Consider the following 23,737-nt stretch of genomic DNA (forward strand, 5'->3'; position numbering starts at 1 on the left):
AAACATTGCCTTACTTAGCAATGATACCTAGAAGCCTTTCTTTAAAAAAGGACCTGGCAGGGCGCCTGGGTGGCACAGCGGTTAAACGCCTGCCTTCGGCTCAGGGCGTGATCCCGGCGTGATGGGATCGAGCCCCACATCAGGCTCCTCCGCTGGGAGCCTGCTTCTTCCTCTCCCACTCCCCCTGCTTGTGTTCCCTCTCTCGCTGGCTGTCTCTATCTCTGTCAAATAAATAAATAAAATCTTAAAAAAATAAAAATAAAAAAAATAAAAAAGGACCTGGCGGGGGTGCCTGGGTGGCTCAGTCAGTTAAGCAGCTGCCTTCGGCTCAAGTCATGATCTCAGGGTCCTGAGAACAGGCCCTGTGTCAGGCTCCCTTCTCAGTGGGGAGTCTGCGTCTCCCTCTCCCTCTGCTGCTTGTCTTGTTCTCTCTCTGTCAAATACATAAATAAAATCTTAAAAAAAAAAAAAGAGGACCTGGGGGCAGTGAAGAGCACAAACATATTTTCTTCCCTTTTTTTTTTATTGTGGTAAAACATACAAAACATAAAACTTACCGTTTTAACCATTTTTAAGTGTATAGTTCAGTGGCATAAAATCCATTCGCGTTGTCGTCTCCAGTACTTTTCATCATCCGCAAGTGAAACACCCATTAAACAATTCCTGATGCCCCCCTTCCCCAGCCCCTGGTAACCTCTCTTCTAATTTCTGTTGCTGCCAATTTGACTATTCAAGGTACCTTAGATAAGTAGAATCATATAATATTTGTTCTTTTGTGTCTGGCTTGTTTCACTTAGCATGATGTCTTCAAGGTTCATCCATGGTGGCACATGTGTCTGAATTGCCTTCCTTCTTCTGGCTGAATGATACTTCACTGTACATAGAGACCACATTTTGTTTATCCACTCAGCAATCCGTGGACATTTGAGTTGTTTCGCATTTGGCTATTGTGAAAAACGCTGCTAGGAATATGAGTGTACAAATAACTGTTCTTTCCTTTCTACGAATGCTTTTCGTTTTGGAGCTCGCAGAGGGCAAATGAGAGAGCAGGATGGATCAAATCGGGACCCCAGGACTGTCTTATCCCTTGCTTTCCCTAAATGCTTGATGGCTTTTCCTGCTCCCTCCTCTTAAATAAGAGGCTGGTGTGCTATGGGAACAGCACCCAGAGAAGCCAAGTTCACCCAAGTTCAGGCTGACGTGTGACACCACCGATTGCCTTTGTCAAGGGCTGGGTTAAGTTCCGTGTGCGCTCCCACCACAGTGTGAACCACAATTGTCCCCGGCAACCACCCGAACCGCAACCACCTGAACCGGGGCTGACAGAAACCGTGGAGGGGAGGGAGTGTGTGAGCAAAAGTCTCTTTAATATTGTGAGAGGTGAGTGCCTCAGGGATGAGAGAAGCAGCCAAGGGCTCAGACCCTCTTCAGGATCAGGAAATGCCGCTGACACTGAACGACCAGTATGAAGTGGATCTAAATACACTTTCTCTTTTTTTTTAAATGCTGGAAATAATCCATCCTGATTTGTGCCTGTTTGCTGAAAGTGCCTTTTCCCAGATGGAACAAATTATTTGCCATTAAAAATTCATTTAAAAATAACATAACCAATTAGTGTGCTTCAATGTCAGCTTATCATCTAAAAGGAACTGAAAATATAAAATGAAATGGGAAAGTTTTCTTTTTTTTCTGGAGGAGAAAACAGACATCTTAGCTTTCTCTGAGCAAACAGTGGAACCGTGTTCAGAAGGGCAAGGTCAACGGGACGGAAGTTTTTATGGGACATCAAAGGATGTGCAGACATTGGAATCAAAGCTTGAAACAAGCTCTTTCAGATATATTTTTAAAATCTTTTGTCGGGCTTAGAGCCGCTCCCCAGGTTGTGGCGTGCTGGCCTGCGCCATAGCTGAGAGCTTTGACAAGGCAGGCTGGCGCAGAGCACTGAGGGCTGGAGATTGCTGACTGGGCCGCCCAGTGCTTCCCCGGCAGCCGCCTTCCTCCACGCGTCCGCTCCAAGTCCCGCCCTCCAAACCCCCAGCTAGAGGCACTGGTCTCCCCCTCGTTTTGGCTCCAGCGCACACCTGCTGGCCATGTGACTCTCTGGAGGGGAAGAGTCTACAGAGGGAACCAGTAATCAAGTCTGGGTCACCCGCTAACTGTGCCCAGGTGATCCTCAAGGTCTTCACTGTGGAACAGGGGCAGATAGATGCTGTGGATTGAAATAAGCCACTTCAGTCTGTCTTCCCCCGAGGTAGTTCATACTGGCTTGACACCCTTTCGGTGAAAGAAATGTGGAAAGTGTGTGTGTGTGTGTGTGTGTGTGTGTGTGTGTCTGTGAAGCATTAGCCCCAGAAGGGGGTAAAATCCTAAGGATCTAGGGAGTCCACCTGCTTTATCTATTTCTGATCCTATCTCAAAAACTGGTACTCACCAGGTAGCCATAAACAACCCTTAGCACCTCTGAAATTGCTAGGAGGTAAAGCTGACTTTCTTTCTTTCTTTTTTTAAAAAGATTTTTAAAATTTATTTATTTATTTATTTATTTATTTATTTATTTATTTGACAGGGAGAGAGCGCGAGCAGGAGCAGGGAGAGAAGCAGCAGGCAGAGGGAGAGGGAGAAGCAGACTCCCGCTGAGCAGGGAGCCTGATGCAGGGCTCGATCCTAAGATCCTGGGATCATGACCTGAGCTGAAGACAGATGTTCAATGCTGAGCCACCCAGTTGCCCCTAAAGCTGACTTCCATTTAAACAAATTTTGCAAGATGGACTTCCTATTGACAAAAGTAAGCAGACTTCCATTTCAGTGTAAAGCATTTTCAACAGTTAAAAAATCCTGTTAGAAAATGGGCAAAATGTATGGAGAGACATTTCACCGAAGAGGATATACAGATGGAAATACACACGTGAAAAGACGTTCAGCATCATTAGCCTTCAGAGGGATGCAAATTAAAACCCCAACGAGATATCACTACATACAGTTCAGGGTGATGAAAATAAAAAATAGCGACTATTATTACAATCGTCACTAACACTAAATGCCAACAAGGATGTGGAGAACCTGATCCCTCGTACGTAGCTGTGAAAAATGTAAAATGGTACCGCCTCTCTGGAGGACGGTTTGGCAGTTTCTTCAAATACTAAATCTGCTATTACCATATGATCCAGTAATGGCACTCGGGCAATTTCCCAGAGAAATAAAAATGTGTGTCCACACAAAAACCACTCCATGAATGCTCACAGCAGCTTTATTTGTAATAGCCCCAAACCGGGAACAGCCCAGATGTCCTCCCGCAGTTGAAACTAAACTGTGGTAGAGCCTACCGTAGAGCCCAGCCAGCAATAAAAAGGGAGGAAGTTCTGAGCCGTGCAACAATTTGGATAAATTACACTGAGTGAAAAGAAGGCAATCCCAAAGTTACATACTATACGCTTCCATTTGTCTAACACTTTTGAAATGGCAAAACTTTAGCAATGGAAGACAGATTATTGGTTGTCATGGTGACTGTGGTGGACACATGAACATGCGATAAAGTTGTATAGAATTAAATGCACACACACTAATAGGTACACATAAGACTAGAGAAATCTGAATAAGGTGGGTGGATGGTATCAAAGGTAACATCCTGGTTGTGATATTGTGCTCGAGTTTTGCAAGATGTTACCATTGGGGGAAACGGGGTGAAGGGTCCAGGAGATCTCTCTGTATTATTTCTCACAACTGCATGTGAATCTATAATTAACTCATTAAAAAACATGAATCACAAGCACAACACTCTCCTTAAAAAGCATTAAGTCTGGGAAAACTCCAGGCCAAACTCTTGGTTCTTTTGTTTGTTTGTTTTAAGATTTTATGTTTAAGTCATCTCTGCACCCAACGTGGGGCTTGGACTCACAACCCTGAGATTAAGAGACGCATGCCCTACCAACTGAGCCGTTTGGTGTTCAGCGTGGTACGTAGGCATGCTCACATTTTCACACGAGAGTCCTGGAATTGTGTAGCATGCCTTAACAGAAGGAAATAATTCTGTGATGATGAGCATTTCAGCTTAGGGTCACAGGCAAATGGGGTGATTTCTGGAGCCCCTGAAGTTCCATCAAGGCTCTCCCCACTCAGCTGAGACAAAGGCAGAGGAATTGGGTGATGCAAACAATCAGAGGAACGGGACAAAACCCACACAGCAGGAGTTTCTCTTCAAGAGATGAAGGCTATAGTTTTTTATTTCAGCTTCTAATGAATAAAAAATATGCCATGTTTACATTGTCAGAGGACAAATAGAACCATGATAGACATCTCTGTTTACACGGCTGATTTCATGGCTAATCCTATTTCTAACATTTCCCCGTTGCTTCCCCTTGACGTTAGGACATTACTAAGTAGTATTTTGGGGGACAAGTCTCACCATGCCTCCCCACGGTACCATTCTCCTGATTAAAGAGGCATTCACGTGTTTTCTACACAGTGAAGAAGTGCCAGGGAACATCTTTGGATAATTCAGCAGCTGTCTCAGGTTAACCTGGCTTCCCCCTCTTGTCTGGAACAAATGGGGTGTCCAGGAAGTAAGCTGGGGGGCAGGTGGTACTGCCAAGCAGATGCCTTGTACCTGACATCATCCCCCTAGCTGAGTTATCGGCCTTCTGTGTGCTGCATCTGTAGCTTGTCAAAATGACTTGTCTTTCAAGTCCTGAAATATGAAACCAGCTTGTTCATGTTTTGGAAAATCCCTTTGTGGGTGTTCTAGAATGTTCTAGAAGTACTGATTTGGTCTTTCAGTTTTCTTCTGGGCCTGGGAAGCCTGTTCCATGTCTACCTCTAGTCTCTGCTGAATTCACTGTGAGCAAATAAGCAGTGGTCAATTAATATCTATGAAATAAAATGTATGGAGTTAAATTCACTTTAAAAAAATGACAGTGTATTTAAAAAAAACGGCAGTGGCAGTATAGGAAATGACTCTATGGCCAAGTGTTACTTGCTCTGTATCCCTCGTCCAGAGTTTGAACATTTAGAAAGCAGGGAGGTTTTCAGGGGCTTAGAGTTTCAGTGTCATTTGTACAATTGTACTTAGAGATCCTGATTTAGTGGGCACTCGTGTGTGCCCCATGGGCTGTGACTTCCCTACTGGACACTCCTACCTGGTTAATTGTCTTCTCCCTGTAGCCCCCACCACAACTTGCAACACCCCTTCTGTTCTACTTCTTCCAGGCCTTTGCTCATGTGACCCCTTTTCCTTTATGAAACCCCCTCTCCCACCTTACTCCAGCTCAAGTTTTGACCCCTCCATCTTTCTGATCCATCACCACTGTCTCTTCTTTCTGATTCATTGCCACAATAATGGTGACTCAGTCGGTTAAGCGTCTGACTCTTGATTTCAGCTCAGGGCTGTGAGATGGACCCCCATGTCCAGTATGGAGACACTTAAGATTCTCTCTCTCCCTCTGTCCCTCCCCCACCTCTCTCTGCCTCTTAAAAAAAAATCCACTTGATAAAATATCAGACTACCAATATGTTAAGTCCATATTTACCATTTCCAGTGCTCTTCATTCTTACCTATATTTCCAAGTTTTTGCTTGCAATCATTTTCCTTTGACCTTGAGGACTTAGGATAGTATTTTATTTTATTTTATTTTATTTTATTTAACGATGTTATTTATTTATCCGACAGAGATAGAGACAGCCAGTGAGAGAGGGAACAAGCAGGGGGAGTGGGAGAGGAAGAAGCAGGCTCATAGCGGAGGAGCCTGATGTGGGGCTCGATCCCATAACGCTGGGATCACGCCCTGAGCCGAAGGCAGACGCTTAACCGCTGTGCCACCCAGGCGCCCCTAGGATAGTATTTTAGTGCAAGTCTGCTGGTGATGAATTTTCTCAGCTTTTCTTTGAAAATGTTTTTCTTTTACTTTTGAAAGATACTTTGAGCATTGAATTCTAAGTTATCAATTATTTTCTTTCAGCAATTTAAATTTGTCATCCTACTGTCACCTGAATTCCAGTTTAGAAATCAGCCATGTCATTGTAAGTTATTTCAAGGTAACGAATTTTTCCCTCTTCTGGATGCTTTTAGATTTTTCTTATGACCTCCGGCATCTCACCATTATGTGGCCAGATGTGGTTGGATTTGCGTATCTGCTGCTTGAGATTTGAAGAGCCTCTTGAATTTGTGGGTTGATGTCTTTTGTTCGTTTTGGAAAAGGCTCAACAGAGCTACACTATGGCTTCTGCCCATTTTCTCCTGAGAGTCCAATTACACACATGTTCGAGTTCTTCAATGTGTCCCAGGTCTCTTAGGCTCTTTATCTTCCTTTTCTTTCCTTTTTTTAAAATTTTATTTTATTTTATTTTTTAGGATTTATTTATTTGCGAGAGAGAGAGAGAGAGAGAGAGAGCGAGCATATGAGCGAACAAGTGGGGGGAGGGGCAGAGGGAGAAGGAGAGAGAATCCCAAGCAGACTCCCTGATGAGTGTGGAGCCTTATGTGGGACTTGATCTCACAACTTGGAGATCATGACCTGAGGCAAAAGCAAGAGTCAGTCACTTAACCGAATGAGTCACCCAGGTGCCTTTGTCTTCCTTGCTTTTTAATCTCTTTGCTTCAGTTTGGATATTTTCTATTAACCTATATTCCAGTTTACTGATTTTTTTTTTTTAAAGATTTTATTTATTTATTTGACAGAGATAGAGACAGCCAGCGAGAGAGGGAACACAAGCAGGGGGAGTGGGAGAGGAAGAAGCAGGCTCACAGCAGAGGAGCCCGATGCGGGGCTCGATGCCACGACTCCGGGATCATGCCCTGAGCTGAAGGCAGATGCTTAACCACTGTGCCACCCAGGTGCCCCCAGTTTACTGATTTTTGTCTTCTGTTGTATCTAAAGCCATAAGTTGAGTTCTTAATTTCAGGTATTATGTTTCAGTTCTAGAATTTCCTTTAGATTTTAAAACAGATTTCAATTTTCTGGTGAAATTCTCTCTTTTTAAAAAGTGATTTTCTCAAAATTTCCTCTTTTCTTAAGCATATTAATCAGTGATCTTTAAGTCTTTGTCTACTAACCCTAGTATCTGGATCACCTGTGCATCTGTTTTCTCCCCCTGAGTTTTGGTTATAGGGTCCTGTCTTTCAGCTTGACTAGATTTTTTTTTTTTTTTCTTTTAGTAGGTTCCAGGCCCAACTTGGGGCTTGAACTCATGACTCTGAGATAGAGAGGTGCATGCTCTCCTGACTGAGCTAGCCAGGCACCATCTAGAATTTTTTTCTATTGAATGCTGAATACTGTGAGGCTCCAGATATGAGGTTATATTCTTCCAAAAGACTCACACTTGCCTCTGCCAGGAGGGGTGGGGACAGACCACCTCAGTCCAACCAGGGACTAAGCAGAGGGCAGGTGGGGTTGCAGGGCTGGCAAGGCAAAGCCTGCCTTTGCTAGCCCATTCTGACCTCATAGCCCTCCAGGTTTTTCAACTAAGAGTCTGGGGCATTAACCTGGCACCTTCCCATGGCAGCTCCTGAACTTTATTGTTGTTTCCTTAGCACAGTGAGTCTGTTCAAAACTGTTTTTAAAATTTTTTCACTGCCCTAAAATTTAAAGTATACCATTTTAATCATTTTCCCTAAAAGAGCTCTACAATACAGCTTTTTAGCCTCCCAGCCTGTATAACTTCAACATTTAACAAACATCTTGAAGGGGAAAGTTGTAATGCGGCCCAAGCTTCCAGTGTCCTTCCAGCGTTGGGAGACAACCAGCAGGTCCACTGGGTTCTTGGCTTCCCAGTAGAAACCCTCTGATGAGTGAAGCCTGCACTGCTCAGCCTCCCATCCCACCGAAACACTGTCAGCCCAGTTCAACTCTCCTCTTCAAGGTTCTCCTCTCCCTCGAACCTTAGAATCTCTGTCTGGTGTTGTTTCAGCAGATCTCTACTGCATTTAAAGAATGATTTTTATTGACTGGATCCTACCTGGAAATCTGCCTACCTTTCTCGAAGTTAAATTTGGAGGCTTTCTCTAGCTTGTTGATAGCTCTGTTTTCCCAAGAATTATTGAATTAAGTTTTTAGGCCATTGCCTGGATCCCTGGAAATCTAAACCATCCTTCATATTTTGAGGGCCCTTTTTCTCCCAAATATCTTGTCAAAATAGACCCATAGTCTAAGGTTGGTCTGAGTTTCACCTTTATTGGTCCTGCCAGCCTTTGGTGGAAATGTTAATGGACACTGGAAATGGCCCAGAGTCAGTAAACACGAACAAATGATTATCTGAGTGAAAAAATGAATAAAGGATAAAAGAAAAGGAAAAAAAAAGCAGATCTCTTAGACAAATCTCCAGCTGGATGATAATGTATATTCCTGAGCTTGAGTGGAGAGTAACACATATTAGGAAATGCATCAGGAAGGATAGTCCAAGCCAACTGTTACAGCCCTATAAAATACTCCTATGTTTTGGGGGGGGGGGGTTGGCCTATGATTTAATAAATTATTTTTTTGGGGGGTAAATATCTACTATGTCATTGTTCCTGAATTCCTTAATGTGTCCAAAAAAAAGTTCACTTCAGAATTACAGATGAATTCATCCCTGTTTTTTAAAGTTTTACAATTATAAATATGTGGAACAAGGGTCTCTTCTCATTTCCAGTGGGAGACTTCGTCCAGTTGATTTTTACTTCATAATGTCCCTTATAACCACTGGGTTGGTGATAGGCATCATATTCATCTTCGTATCCTCAGCTGCCACAGTTCTGGTATATAAAACCCAGAAGTGGTTGTTAACTATACTCCCCCGCCCCCATTTCTACTGCCATCGTCTTGGCCTAGGTGCTCTTTGTGCTTGGAATATTATAAAAAATTACTGAATTTTTTTCTTGTACACTTGACTCAATGTCTGACTACCCCTGCCAAAAAAAAAAAAAGGAAAAAATCATCTTACTTATATCGCTAACCTGATAATTCTACCTTAATGCAATACTACCCAGCTCAAAATATTTTTAGTCAAGGGGATGCTGGAAGCTTCAAATTTTGCTACTTAATTTTCCCTGTTGTTTTAAGCAAAATTTCTTAGAGTTGTTGCTAATGATCTGGAGCTTTTAATTTTTCTGAAGGTTTTTCTTTCTTTCTTTCTTTGAGAGAGCACGCACACAAAAGCATGTGTGAGAGTGGGGGGAGGGGCAGAGGGAGAGACTCTCAAGCATAATCCTCCCTAAGCTCAGAGCTCGTTAGAGGGGTGGATCTCACAACCCTAAAATCAGGACCTGGGCCATGACCTGTGCCGAAATCAACTGAACCCTGGTGCCTCTGGAACTTTTTAAGCTTATAAACCCTCGGGCTACCCCTGAATCAAGAGGACCTAAGAATCTATTTATCAAGCATCTGGGTGACTTTTATGATTAGGTACTCGTGGTCCTTGTACCGGCAGCATTAGCATCGCCTGGGAGCACGTGAAAAATATAAGGTTCGGGCCCTTCCCCGCTTTGAGGTGGGGCCGGCAGTTGTGGTGTAACGGCCTGTCAGGTGACCCTGATGTATCTAAAGTTTGAGTAACATCAAACTGACCTCGAACAGTGACTTAGGGCAGTGGTTCTTAAATTTGACTGCACACTAGAATTACCTAAGGAACTTTAAAAAAAAATACTGATGCCTGGACTTCACTCCCAGAGAGTCCCACTGAATTGGTTTGGGGTATGGCAAACATTTGACTGGATAATGAGGCTGATGTTCCCTGCCATCCATAATCACTTCATAATTTTGTATTTATTTAGTCTTGCTGATTGGATTTATAAGCAAAGGCTTATTAAATCTGAATGCTTGAAATAAACTTACGACTTTAAAATATCATTGTTTATTGGGGTTCTGTGTAAGATTTAATTTAATCTTAAATTTTTAAAAAAGATTTTATTTATTTGTCAGAGAGAGAACACAAGGAGGGGGAGCAGAAGGCAGGGGGAGAAGCAGGCTCCCTGCTGAGCAAGGAGCCCAATGCCTATGTGGTGCTTGATCCCAGGACCCTGGGATCATGACCTGAGCTGAAGGCAGATGCTTAATGACTGAGCCACCTAGGCGTCCCCAGATTTAATCTTAATAAAGGGATGTCACTAATGGTTTGAAAACTACGGGACTATAGGCTCAAGGCCAAACTCTTTAGTCTTGCCTTTAGGACAGTGTACTGCCTCTCTTATTAATACCCCCTAGCTCTGCTCTCTAGCTGTACCACGTGTCTAGGAAGCATGCCTCCAGCACTTACGAAGGGGAAAGAGCACCATAGGGATGTCCCAGACTTCATTCCAGTTCTAGCCCATTGGAATCTTGGCAAGTCACTAATTCTCTTTGGGCTTCTCTTTCCTCATTATGAAGGGAGGGGATGCAACCAAATTCTCTCTAGGGCCCCTTCTGATTCGGTCTGTTAACATTTACACATTCAGGTGAATTTCCCAACTTAGAGTGCATTATCTTTTCCTTTCTGCTTCTCTAGGTGAATTTAGCCTAAGGCACAGTTTGGATTCTAATTATCCTTACTGTTTTTGTTTGTTTTTTGGGGTTTTTTTTGGCACTCAGTCTAAGGTTCTTCAACCTCTCAGGCATTTTTTTTTTTTAAGATTTTATTTGTTTATTTGATAGAGAGACAGAGAGAGGGGGAACAAAAGCAGGGGGAGTGTGAGAGGGAGAAGCAGGCTTCCCACTGAGCAGGGAGCCTGAAGTGGGGCTGGATCCCAGGACCTTGGGATGATGACCTGAGCCCTGAGCCGAAGGCAGATGCCTAACAACCAGGCGCCCCTCAGGCATCTTCCTATGTGTAAGTCTGGTCTCTATGGGGCAATAACAAGACCTCACATATCTCTTTGTATCTCCAAATGCCTAGCATGTGGTGAATACACAAGGTGTGGTATTTCTTTAAGACCATGAATTACTGCTTCTGCCATTTGTTTTATTTCAATAATAGCTATGTTCAAAGCTCATTTTTGCCCACCGAGCCTTCCTTCCTATACCAAAGGTTCCCAATTCATATCCTATTCATCCCAGAAACTTTCTTTTATCATAGTCCTTCATATTCATCCCCTACTTTCCAGGGAGTATTCTCTAAAAACAGCTCTCTTCTGGCCTCTGCTGGTCTGACAGCAGACAACTGTTTTAATTTCTTTAAGTGCTTGCTCAAGAACTCAGGTGTAAGCATGCTGCAGTTTCGTAAGCAACCATTCTAACAGCACCAACTCAGCAATGAGAAAGATTTTGAGATGTCTCTTAAACTGCCAGGCTTGCTGAGAACAGACAGCTGGATGGTAAAATTTGAGATGTATTTCAAATGCTCATTTCTGAAGAGGTATTTTTAAAAATTAAATACCATCTTGTTATGTTAATATGTCAGGATTAACAGAATGAGTTTTAGGTATAGGTTTCTTTAAAAGCTTGCTACTTTGGAGGAAATTTGTAAAATTTTGCCTGATTCTGATACTGTACTTAGTATTGTGCCTGGTAAAGATAAATGTTTGTTAGGGGTGCCTGGGTGGCTCAGTTGTTAAGCATCTGCCTTCGGCTCAGGGCGTGATCCCAGGATCCTGGGTTCGAGTCCCGCATCGGGCTCCATGCTCCACTGGGAGCCTGCTTCTTCCTCTCCCACTCCCCCTGCTTGTGTTCCCTCTCTCGCTGGCTGTCTCTGTCAAATAAATAAATTAAATCTTAAAAAAAAAAATATTTGTTAAATAAGTGTATTAGTGCTATGTGGTTTATGTAAAACGATTCCTTTTTTGTAACTGAATTAAAAATTGAAGACAGTCTGAGGAAGAATCTTTGTAGTTTTTCAGTTCTTTTAGAGGGCCCAGGGATGTGCTCCATGCATTTTACTTATTTTATTTTTTTAAAGATTTTATTTATTTATGACAGAGAGAGCGCGAGCACACAAGCAGGGGGAGCAGCAGGAGAGAGAGAAGCAGGCCATCCGCTGAGCAGGGAGCCCGATGCGAGTCTCGATCCCAGGACCTTGGCACCATAACACGAGCCAAAGGCAGACGCTCAACCGACTGAGCCAACAAGGTGTTCCTGCATTTTTATTTAAAAAAAATTAAACTCTACCCCCAATGTGGGGCTTGAACTCACGACCTCAAGATCAAGAGTTGTATGCTCTACGGACTAAACCAGCCAGGTGCCCTCCTCCATGCATTTTAAACACATGCCAGATGCAGTTTACCGTGTGTTACCAACACACTGAGCCTACCAACAGCAGCCTTTCTAGCTGGACTTGAAAGGCGTTGGAGAATAATCTGCTTCATTTTGTGCTTTTCTCAAGACAACAGCTTGTCTTCTATATACATTTGGGTACCCATGATTAACTCATTGAAGGTACAGCCTCTGACAATCTTTGGTTTCACGTGCTTTCATCAGGATACCTGTTTATCAAAGGCAGGAAAGGTGTTACTTAGTTAAGTGCTAACCTATAGGTTTTACATGTTTTCAGAGTTTAAAATCCGAGGTCTTCGGGGCACCTGGAAGGCTTAGTTGGTGGAACGTGTGACTCTTGATCTCGGGGTTGTGAGTTTAAGCCCCATGTTGGCTGTGGAGATTACAGTATAAAAAAAATATTTAAAAAGATTATAGGCAGGGGCGCCTGGGTGGCTTAGCAGGTTAAGCCTCTGACTCTTGATTTTGGCTTAGGTCTTGATCTCAGGGAGTCTGCTTGAGATTCTCACATCCTCCTGCCTATCCCCCTACTCTCTCTCAAATAAATACATAAATCTTAAAAAAAAAAAAAAGCTTATAGGCAACCTGAAACTATATAAACTACATATAAATAGGACTGACATATTTATATTAAATATTATCTAACATGCCTAATGCTTTATAAATGAATAAAGCCCTTTTATGTACATTATCTTTTTAAAAAAATATTTTAAAAATTATTTTTAAGTAATCTCTACACCCTACATGGGGTTTGAATTCACCACCCCAAGATCAAGAGTTGTATGGTCCACTGACCAAGCCAGCCAGGCCCCCCTACATTATCTTTTTAAGTTTGAAAATGTAGTTTGTGTCATGAAATAGTTTTGCATTTAAATGCATCCTTCTAACTCAAGTGTTTTTAAAGTGTTTTTTAACTTCATTTATTTTTTATTTTTTAAAGATTTTATTTATTTGTTGGAGAGAGCGAGTGAGCACAAGAGAGCACAAGCAGGGGAGTGGCAGGCAGAGGGAGAAGCAGGCTCCTTGCTGAGCAGGGAGCCCAATGCGGGGCTTGATCCCAGGACCTTGGTATCATGACCTGAGCTGAAGGCAGATATTTAACTGACTGAGCCACCCAGGTGCCCCTGACCAGTTCCACCTTTAAATGAAGTAATAAGGGGAACCTGGGTGGCTCAGTCAGTTAAGTGTCTGCCTTCAGCTCAGGTCATGATCCCAGGGTCCTGAAATCGAGCCCCACATTGGGCTCCCTGCTCAGAGGGGAGCCTGCTTCTTGCTCTCCCCACCCCACTTGTGTTCTCTCCCACTTGCTCTGCACTCTCTCAAATGAATAAATAAATCTTAAAAAAAAAATAAAGGTAGAGCTGGTCAGTAACAGATAAAAAAGGAGAGGGGGAAAAAAAAAGGAAGAGGGACCTCAGTTCACCCAGCCTCACAGGTTGACTGAAGAGAAAATGAAAGATGCTAGATACGAATGGTTAGATTACTATCAAGCTACCAAGCTATCTCTTGCTTCCTGTCTCTGTTTAGGCTGCTTGTTATTCTTTTATATATATATTTTTAGAAGATTTGCTTATTTGAGAGGAGAGAGAGAGAGAAAGTGTGTGAGCAAATGCAGTGGGGAGGGACAGAGGGAGTGAGAGAATCTTTCAAGCAGACTCCACGCGGAGCATGGAGCCTCACCCAGGACCCTGGGATCACGACCTGCGTGGAAACCAACAGTTGGCCACTCAACTGACTGGGGCACCGAGGCACCCCTTAGGCTTCCTTTTAGGAAAATCCACTGGATGTATAGAGCTCTAACTGCACTTCCTGTGGTACCCTGTTCGAATCCAGATGTCTCTCAGACTCCTGGCCACTATACTATAGTGGATACAAGCTCTGGTTCTGGAATTAGCCATTCCTGGGTTCTAATTCCATCTCTTAGTTATCAGAGGTAGCCAAGTGACAATTCTGGCCATTGAGAAACAGGGAAAGTTATTGGGTGGGGCCTTCTGGAAAACTTTTTTTTTTTTTTAAGATTTTATTTGTCAGAGGGAGAGAGCACAAGCAGGGGGGAGCGGTAGGCAGAGGGAGAAGCAGGCTCCTCGCTGAGCAAGGAGCCCGATGCAGGACTCGATCCCAGTACCCTGGGATCATGACCTGAGATGAAGGCAGATGCTTAACCGACTGAGCCACCCAGGCATCCCTTTCTGAAAACTTTTCAAGTTTATTTATTTAACTGATAAATCTCTACGCCCAACACAGGGCTCGAACTCATCACCCTGAGATCAAGAGTAGCATGCTCTTCCAACTGAGCCAGCCAGGTGCCAAACCCCCACTCCCAAGTTTGTTTATTTACTTAAAGTGGAAAACTTTTTAAAGAGGGACAAAAACAAATGACATATGTTTTCTTTTCCCTTCCTTCTGTTTAGAACACGGACACGATGCTAGAGGTGACATAACTGCTTTAGAGAGACAACGATGAAGGCCACATACAAAGTATGACAGAGCAGAAAGCTGGAAGAATCAGTCTATGAGGGCATCATGGGGCTGCATTACTAGCCTTGAACTGCTGACCTCCAGACTTTTTAATGTGAGAAAAATAAAACCAGTCATTTGTTGTTTAATCTGTTTTTTGGGTCCATTTTTTGCAGCTTAATGTTAAGCTGACACATGAATTCACAAGATTATTCAAGGATTAAAAGAGAAAAATCTATGTGAAGAGTGTAACACAGTTCCTGGCATATAGCAAGTTACCACTGAATGGTTGCTATTATTTTGGAGAGATTGGTTGACTGCCAGCAGGAAACAAAAATCAAACACAGGATAAACAATTTGGGAAGTGAAGAAAAGTGCTGAATAGAAGCTATGTTAGGGTGTAAAAAATTCAGATCATATTCAGAGCCAAGCTGTGCATGCTCGTAAGGGGTCTGACTTAGAGTAGATACTCAGTGTATGTGATTTCTTTTGCGATCCTCTCTGTGAAAACACAGATTGATGTCATTTATTCATATGAGAACCTTGATGAATAAAGATGAGACTAAGCAGAAATTTTTAGGAACTCTGAGAAGGGCTTTATGTAAATGGTTAGATTTTAGTGAGGCATTCCATTCAGTGTCTCATGTTTTCCTCCTGAAGTAATACTGTCAAGATATGGATTAAAGAAATACTCAGAAAAGACACTGATAAACAAAATGCCATCGGAAATGGTGACACAGATGTGGTCTGTCATCTTGATGACTCAGACACTAGGTCCTGGAGGAACAGAAATTTGCCGAACAGAGAAATCTATTTTGTTGCCAAATTGGAAGTTACTAATATCAGTCATTCCAGAGAAATACTACTACTGAACGTGAACACATGGGCAGAGAAGAACTTGACAAATTCAGCTTGAAAACTGCACCAGAAAAGAAAAGTTTAATGAAAAGAGACCACGTGAAGACCTGGAACATCATGATCAGATCAGAGAATTATGTTAATTTGTAATATATGAAAAAGGAAAAAAGGTTGATATTTGTGGTTGAGTCTCCAAAAGAATACACTACAGAACAGCAGCTCACTTCAAGTAAACGGAAGAGAGAAGCTGGAAAGCTAAAAGGACTATTAAAATTCAGCCTTTTTTTTTAAAGACTTAAATGGTCAGACACTGGAAAGACCCAAGGAGAGCAACTGATTAAGAGAATGAAAATTTGTAGTGATTACCACAAAGCCACTGGTAAATACCAAGAGAAGGTTGAGTAAAAAGAAAAGATAGGAAAGGCAACAAATCACAGACTACAACTATCATATTTTCAAAATTGTAATTAGGTATTACCAAATAAAGTAAATAAACAACTCTTAAGTTAGAGTGCAAAATGAAAGCACCTTATTGTTTTAAAGGTGCAAAAGCAAGACAATACAACATAAGCATATCCACATTTTAAATAGTTGTTTGTGTGGTGGGTAAATGCCATTTAAAAACACTTTCAATAGAAAAATGATTTATAAGTCAGTTTACAGAAGATCAAAAAAAATCAATGTTTAATACCAACTTTAACTATAAATAACTAAAAAGAAACAAATTGGCCTCTATCCTGTTTTTGCCTCAACATCTATGTCTTCTGCTCTTTGCTTTTTGGAGAAAACATTGCATTGTAAGGCTGCCGTCTTTTGGGACGAGGACAAGGATCAAGATCTTCCTTAATGTAACCTTAAAAACAAATGACAAATTTAGAAGATTATATTTGCAACATGTATTTCTTTCAGCATGTACCAGGTAATATCGGTCTTATTTAACACATTCTAGTTTACCATGATCCTCTGATTATTAGCTGTGCAGTGTTAATGAATGATTTCACTACTTAGCATCAGTTTCCTCAATTATACTAACAACAGTAGCAGCAAACATTTATCAAATGTGTGTATACATTATTTCAGCTAATGCCCACATTTCTTTGGAGTAGCTTCCACTATATCTCCTTCACAGATGAGGTGACAGAGACCCAAGGAAGTTAAAGAACTTGCTCGAGTTCACAAAGCTAGGGAAGTGGAAGAGCTGTTACTTTGCCCAAGATCTGTCTAACCTCCAGAACCAGAGTTTTTTTTTTTTTTTTTTTTTAAGATTTTTTTATTTATTTATTTGACAGAGACAGAGATAGCCAGCGAGAGAGGGAACACAAGCAGGGGGAGCGGGAGAGGAAGAAGCAGGCTCATAGCAGAAGAGCCTGATGTGGGGCTCGATCCCATAACGCCGGGATCACGCCCTGAGCCGAAGGCAGACGTTTAACCGCTGTGCCACCCAGGCGCCCCCAGAACCAGAGCTCTTAAGTACTTTCCTGGTCTGCCTCCTACAGGCTGCAGATGGGGACAAACAGCTAAACAAGAAGTCTTCACTATTATAATTCCAGGTGCTTATCAAAAAGACTTTCTGTGGCAGCTACTTCTTTAGACAACATGTCCCTATACTCTTCAACCATGCGATTCTCCTAAGGCATCTTGAATCACACGGTTTGCACTCTGCCATATTCCCTTCAGGCCATGGTAGGTGTACAAACACAGGCTCTATCTGGATTGTTTAATTCTATTTGATGACCAGGCAGCACCATCATGTCAAAGGGAATGTAACTTGGCTTGTTAATGTGGAAAGTTAAAATATGGTAATAGTTACAAGAGACTTCGCATCTTTTGGAAAAACTACTCAAAATCTGGAGCTTCAAAGCTGTATACATTCTCAAATCATGTTAAATGTCAGTGCCATATCTGAAGGAGCTAGTTGCAACAGTCCTCCAAACAAAGGTTCTTTTTACTCAGATGTGGTTTATAAATACCCAGCATTTTAAAAGCTAAAATTCAGGTTTTAAAAGCTAAGGTTTTTTTTTAAAAAAGGTTTTTAAAAAGATGCTCTCTTTTTAACAATATAACTCTGCTGGCAACATTTATAATGTTATTATTTTATTAAAAGTCATTTGATGATAGGATGAGAAATTAACTTTTTGAAATTTGAATGATAAACAAGGATAATGAATACACAATCATATTAAAGTGATTATACACAATCTCCGATTTCAATGACATTACTTAGAATTAAAGGTAAGCCTTTTATCTTTAGGAATTTGTTCTTATGTCACAGAACTAGCCCCTGAGCAGAAGGTAAAAGGAACCATGGGGGAAAAGTCTAATGGTTAGACTTGGGTATATACAGTATTAAAAAAAAATAATTTCAAAATGTTATAATCTGTGCTCTCACCTCTTTCCATACACGTCTGAGTGGAAGGAAAACCAACTTCCCAGAAATTCTCTGGTGTGTTGGGTGGAATGTAGCGGAATCGATGTCTTGAGCAGGAAGCCAATTTCTTTTCTCTTTCTTCTGCTGGAATATCTGCATAATACTAATAATAAAAACTGGTAAGTTTTTCACTTAGAAATAATAAATGAACTGTTAGGCTTATTGATTATGAACTAGAAACTACTAAGAAAGCTGTTAAAATATTCAGCATGTTAAGGAAAACAATACTCACTGAAGATAATATTAGTAATTAATACTAACAGTAACTAGTGCTGGTCTGTGAAATGTTTGCTCCACAAATGAGAAAAGGAGCTCGGAGTTTGTATCACAACGTAAACCAATATGCTGCTCTTCTCAGCAACAAAGTCTTACAATACAAAAACAAAAACAAAAATGCCAGCTTAACTTTATAGTGTGCTGAGTGACGCCATTGGTTTACATACTGGTGCAAACTCAACCGTCAGACCAGTCATAAAACTGCACTCTGAACAGCACTTTTCTCAGCTGTTATTTGGATATAACGTGTGTTTTGAAGTAATTTTTTTTTCCTTTTTTTCTCTCTCTCTTTTTTTTTTAAGATTTTATTTATTTATTTAACACAGATAGAGACAGCCAGCGAGAGAGGGAACACAAGCAGGGGGAGTGAGAGAGGAAGAAGCAGGCTCATAGCAGAGGAGCCTGATGTGGGGCTCGATCCCATAATGCCGGGATCACGCCCTGAGCCGAAGGCAGACGCTTAACCGCTGTGCCACCCAGGAGCCCCTGAAGTAATTTTCTTATCCAAGTTTTTACAACTAAAAGTTTAGCTTTGTTGTAGGCTTCATGACTTGCCCCTTTAAACTATACTTTTCAATTAGAATCAAAGACATACTTTCTTGCAACTGCAACCCAAAGAACTTGAACTTCATAAAAACAAGGTTAAAATTTATATGTAAAAAATGTACAGGTCCTTCAAGACCTAAGAAAACAAAGCAGCAGTGTAAAGTTTAATAGAACACACGACAGGATCACACAATCCAGCCAATTCCACCTCATACTTGAGAAAGTGAAAATCAAATTCATAATTTACTGACGGTATCTTCTATTGAAAGTGGCAGACTTAGGGCTAAAACTTAAGTTTGAAGTAAAAGTTTTCTGAGTACCTCTGAAACAACTTTTTTTGGGGGTATCTTTTTCATCTTTCTTATTGCTGTGAGTACAAGCCTTTGTTACCTTAGCCTGGACACTGGGATGGGAAGACCTTAGAGAATCACGGTTATCAATCAATTTAGAAAAAATTGCCACCAAATTACAACATATACAAAAACAACAGTGGCTAGTGTAGCTGTTACACAGTGAGCAACTGGGAGAGTGGTAGAAGATAAAATCAGAGAGGAAGTGGGGTGCCAGAGTTTGCTGTCCTTGATAAGGACTTTGGATTCTATTTCTGACTGAGACGGGAAGATATTTAAGGGTTTGGGGCAGAGAAATGACATGATTTAATTTTTATTCTAAAAAGATCATTAGGAAACAACAGATCATTCATTGTGTTAAAAGTACACGGTGAAGCCAGAAATTAAGTACATGTCCGTCCTATCCAAGCCACTCTGTCCAAGCCACTCTGTGCTGCTGCTCTCAGGCCCTATCCTGCCCCGTGACACCCTGCATCCCTGATTCCCTCTCCCCTCTGGCAGGGAGGCCAGGAACTGAAGCACATAGGGCCGATAGGAGGACCTTTAATCCCAGACAATTTCTCCACTGGGGACAATAAAAACCATTAACATCTCAGAAATACTGTGCTTTAAAGAGAAAGGAAAAATGAGGACAGAGGTATGTGGGAATTCTCTGTACTTTCCGCTCAATTTTGCTGTGGATCTAACACTGCTTTCCCAAAACAGCTGATTAAATAAAACAACAGAAGGAAAGCACTTAGAAGCAAATTATTTCAATAGTCCAGACAAGATGAAATGGTGCCTTGGCCTAGGGCTTGGTGGTGGTGATAGCAAGTGGATAGAAATGGATACACTTTGTAGGTAGAACTGATGGGATTTGCTGATAGATCCGTTACTGAGATATGAAAGAAGAGAGGATAACTATAAGAGCTTTAGTTTAGACAGCCAGAAGAATGGACATAGAGGAGACTCAGGTGAGGTTTGGGAATCAGCGGTAGAAACTGTTTGCTTTTGGACTTGGTGAAATGTGAGATGACTATTACGCTTCCACATGTTTGTTACATATTCCACAGGGGGAACAGACACTGGAATATACTTAAGAACTGTAAGCATATAGATAGGATTTAAATACATAGGACTGGCACTTTCATTCCTGGTCAGGAGAGAGTTAAGAGGGAACAGATTTAGGGGTGCCTGGGTGGCTTAGTCGTTAAGCGTCTGCCTTCAGCTCAGGGCGTGATCCCGGCGTTCTGGGATCGAGCCCCACATCAGGGTCCTCCAGTGGGAGCCTGCTTCTTCCTCTCCCACTCCCCCTGCTTGTGTTCCCTCTCTCTCTGTCAAATTAATTAATTAATTAATCAAAAAAAAAAAAAAGAGGGAACAGATTTATCTCCTATCTTAAACAACAAAAATACTGGAATAAAGTGTATGAGACAATTTTTTTTTTCAAGATTTTATTTATTTGAGAGAGAGAAAGCACAGAAGGAGAGTGAGAGGGAGAAGCAGGCTCCCCCATTGAGCAAAGAGCCCAATATGGGGCTCGATCCCAGGACCCTGAGATCATGACCGAAGCCAAAGGCAGATGCTCAGCTGACTGAGCCACCCAGGCACCCTGAGACAATGGTTTTTAGAGACTGAATAGGACAGCATAGGAAATAATTCCTGAGAGAAGGAAAGCAAATTAACTGTTTCTAGCACAAGAGCCTTTTTCTAACAGGTCATGTTAGTTTCAGATTGTAAAGAGTTACGGTTATAACTAAAAACTAGAGGCTTGGCCATGTTCTTTAGTTAAGAAATCATGATATGTTCAATTTGTGTTATGAAAACTCATGATACAGATTTTGCTTGTACTGCCAAACTGCTTTCCAAAATCTCAATCCCTATTTACACTCCCACTGTTAGTTAGAGCCTATTTCTCACCAAATGCTTACCTGCACTACAAGCTATCCATAAATAACTTTAATCTGCTTGGTTATCAAATTTTCTAGCCCATACCTGTTAAAAAGAAAATTTTAAAGGGGAACTAAATCACTAGAGGCAGGGATCTAATAGCTAACAGACAGCAAGGGAAGAAATTAAAAAACATGTTTCAAGAAAACACAGAACCTGCCTACTCAGTGATCGGATGGTTAGTATGCTTCTACTTCAGTAGTCCAAGACAGCCAAGGAATAAAAGTACCTGTGTTCTAAGGGTGACACAGAGCCTGCTCGTCACACTGTGCTTAGAAAGGAGTGTTTGGGGAAAAAGTTAAGAAATGATGGTCATATCAGTTACTTAGAAAAACCCAATTATGAACGTATCTCATTTCCTGAGAGTGCTGGGATAAGCAATAAACGTTAAAGTTTCCTACTAAAATATCAGAATTTTCCCCAAATAGTATATGAATAAGGAAGAGCCTTTGCTGTAATGTAACACCCGGGGAAAGAAATTAAAACAAATACAAATAAACATAGAAAAGAAAAACGTCACAAACGTCTTAAGCTGGTAAAAAGAACGAGGATCTTAGGCTTCAGATTCACTTAATGAAAATCTGAGAGATTGAGAGCTTTCATTTCCAAGTATTGAGATCTCCCTAGGCACAGCCAGTGTGCTCTTTAATTATCCATCATACCACTCCTGGCTCAAATGAGGTTTCTAGATACAAATACAGTTTCTATCTATGATTTTTAAATCATGCATTTCTAATCTATAAAGCCATATTTTAAAAAACCTACTGGACAGTATTCACATTCGTACTTACAATTTCACATTCCTTACATGTGTGTCCAAGCAATTTTCTTCTCTCTTCTTTTTTCCGAACTACCTCAATATGAGGAAAATTTTGTAAGCTAGTCTCTCTGGAAGAAAAATGAATTAAATTAAAAAATTAATCCATTTGTTACTACAAAGATCTTTGATTTAGATTTTTAATTAATGAAGGTGAGGGCCCAGAGGAGAAATAATCCCAAAATTTTCATTCATTTTATTTGAAAAGTTTACTGAGTATGTTAGAAAAACACATTTTTCATGCATTCTTTATTAAAATACTTACTATATGTCAGGTATTTTTATGTATATTGTTCTCTAACTGAAAAAGATAACTATTACTTCCTATTTTTGCCTCTGATTGGCTGAAAATAATATATAAAATAACCTAATTTATTATTATTTAAATATTTTATGTATTTATTTAGAGAGAGAGAGTGAATGGGGGGAGAGGGAGAGAGAAAATACCAAGCAGGCTCCAAGCTGGGCATGGAGCCTGACGTGGGGCTCAATCTCACAACCCTGAGATCATGACCTGAGCTGAAACCAAGGGTTGGATGCTTAACTGAGAGTCACCCAGGCACCCCTCAATAACCTAATTTAAAAAGAAATATTACATTATTAAAGTCAGGAATTGGTATTCTATAATATAACCAAGAAAAAGAGTAACTGCCTGTTAACTCAGTTTTCTTTAAGAACCTGTATTTCTGGGCTAACCTACTCCCCCCACTCAAAAAAGAGATTCTTCTGTTTGTATGTTATTTGTCATTTTCTCTAAACATTTCTTTTGTTGCCGCCACCCACCCTGGACTCTTCAAAATGTTAGGAATAATTATTTGCGCTTGTCCTTAAATGTCCTTAAAAATCAGATCCTACTGAGAACTACTGGAAACCTAGGAGGATCAAAGCCACTGAGGTATGGATTAATGAGGCACAGGGTGTTTGGGAAGAAAAAGTAAGCAGGAAGTACAGAACTTTTTAATACACTGTATCCTGCTTTAAGTTTTAAAGCTCAATATAGAAAAGTCCAAACTTACAAAATAGGTAAATGAAGACTTAAGTGATGGTATACATATTTGTTTATAATAGAAACATCCCCAGGGAGCTTCAAGAGCCTGACTCACAAAAACTGATTTGTAAAACGACTTGTCGGTAACGTATCTATTCCTCTGAGGCACTCTGATCACATGCCCCTCTGGCTGGCAAGCACTTTCTCTCAAAAGGAAGCTTTCATTGCTCTATGTCAAAGTATATGAGGTTATAGGTCCTGTGGGGGTTTAAGGCCAAGAACTCTCAACTTTTAAGCAAGCTGTAAGTTAAAAGGACAGATAAAAATTGCTTTCTTTCAAATGGTTTATGGACTCTTAAAAGCTTATACAGAATACATTTTGGCCGTATCCTCTCCTCTGAGTATTGTTTATTCTGCTTCTTCTGTTGTTCTAAAGCTGCAGGGAATCTCCTAGCAGACTGGCATCTGTACTAGACCTTAAAGACCTAAGTGACTACTAAGCTTCTTGTCCCTCATACAACACAACTCATCTTCCCAGGGTTTGCTAGTACTGTCTGTGGGGAAAGGAACAATACTAATTTTAAGACTTTTACCGTCTTCATGCCTTATTCCCACCTCCTGTGTCTCCAAGCTATCTAATGGTTTCAGAATAAATAAAACTTCTCATATTTTTAAAAAGTTAATGAACTTTCAATATGAAACATTTGAAATGACAGTTCTTACTCTGTTATCCTACTTCAAGGAATCTATTCCAAAGATACACAATATGAAAAAGAAAACGTACAACGTTATTCACTGCAGCGCTCTGTGTTAGCGTAACTATAAACACCCCAAATACCCATTACTAAGGAATAAACTATGGTACAAACAATAAAGTACTGTGCAACTAAAAAGAGAAATGCGGAATACCACTACATGCTATTACAAGTGATTTTCCAG

General features: G+C 40.9%; 1 protein-coding gene across 1 annotated transcript in view; it reads right to left on the reverse strand.

The window, feature by feature from the left end:
* Positions 1–15,913: 15,913 nt before the first annotated feature.
* RBBP8 (RB binding protein 8, endonuclease) overlaps positions 15,914–23,737 on the reverse strand; it is an 88,169-nt gene continuing 80,345 nt past the window's right edge. Inside the window, exons 17-19 of the mRNA XM_008690697.2 lie at positions 21,785–21,881; positions 17,854–17,995; positions 15,914–16,317 (exon numbers count right to left, since the gene is read on the reverse strand). Of these exons, the coding sequence (XP_008688919.1) occupies positions 16,220–16,317; positions 17,854–17,995; positions 21,785–21,881 (337 nt within the window). The 3' untranslated portion in view covers positions 15,914–16,219. The remainder of the gene's footprint in view (positions 16,318–17,853; positions 17,996–21,784; positions 21,882–23,737) is intronic.

The sequence above is a fragment of the Ursus maritimus genome, unplaced genomic scaffold, assembly GCF_017311325.1.
Source record: "Ursus maritimus isolate PB19 unplaced genomic scaffold, ASM1731132v1 scaffold_18, whole genome shotgun sequence".
In the NCBI taxonomy this organism is placed as follows: Eukaryota; Metazoa; Chordata; class Mammalia; order Carnivora; family Ursidae; genus Ursus; species Ursus maritimus.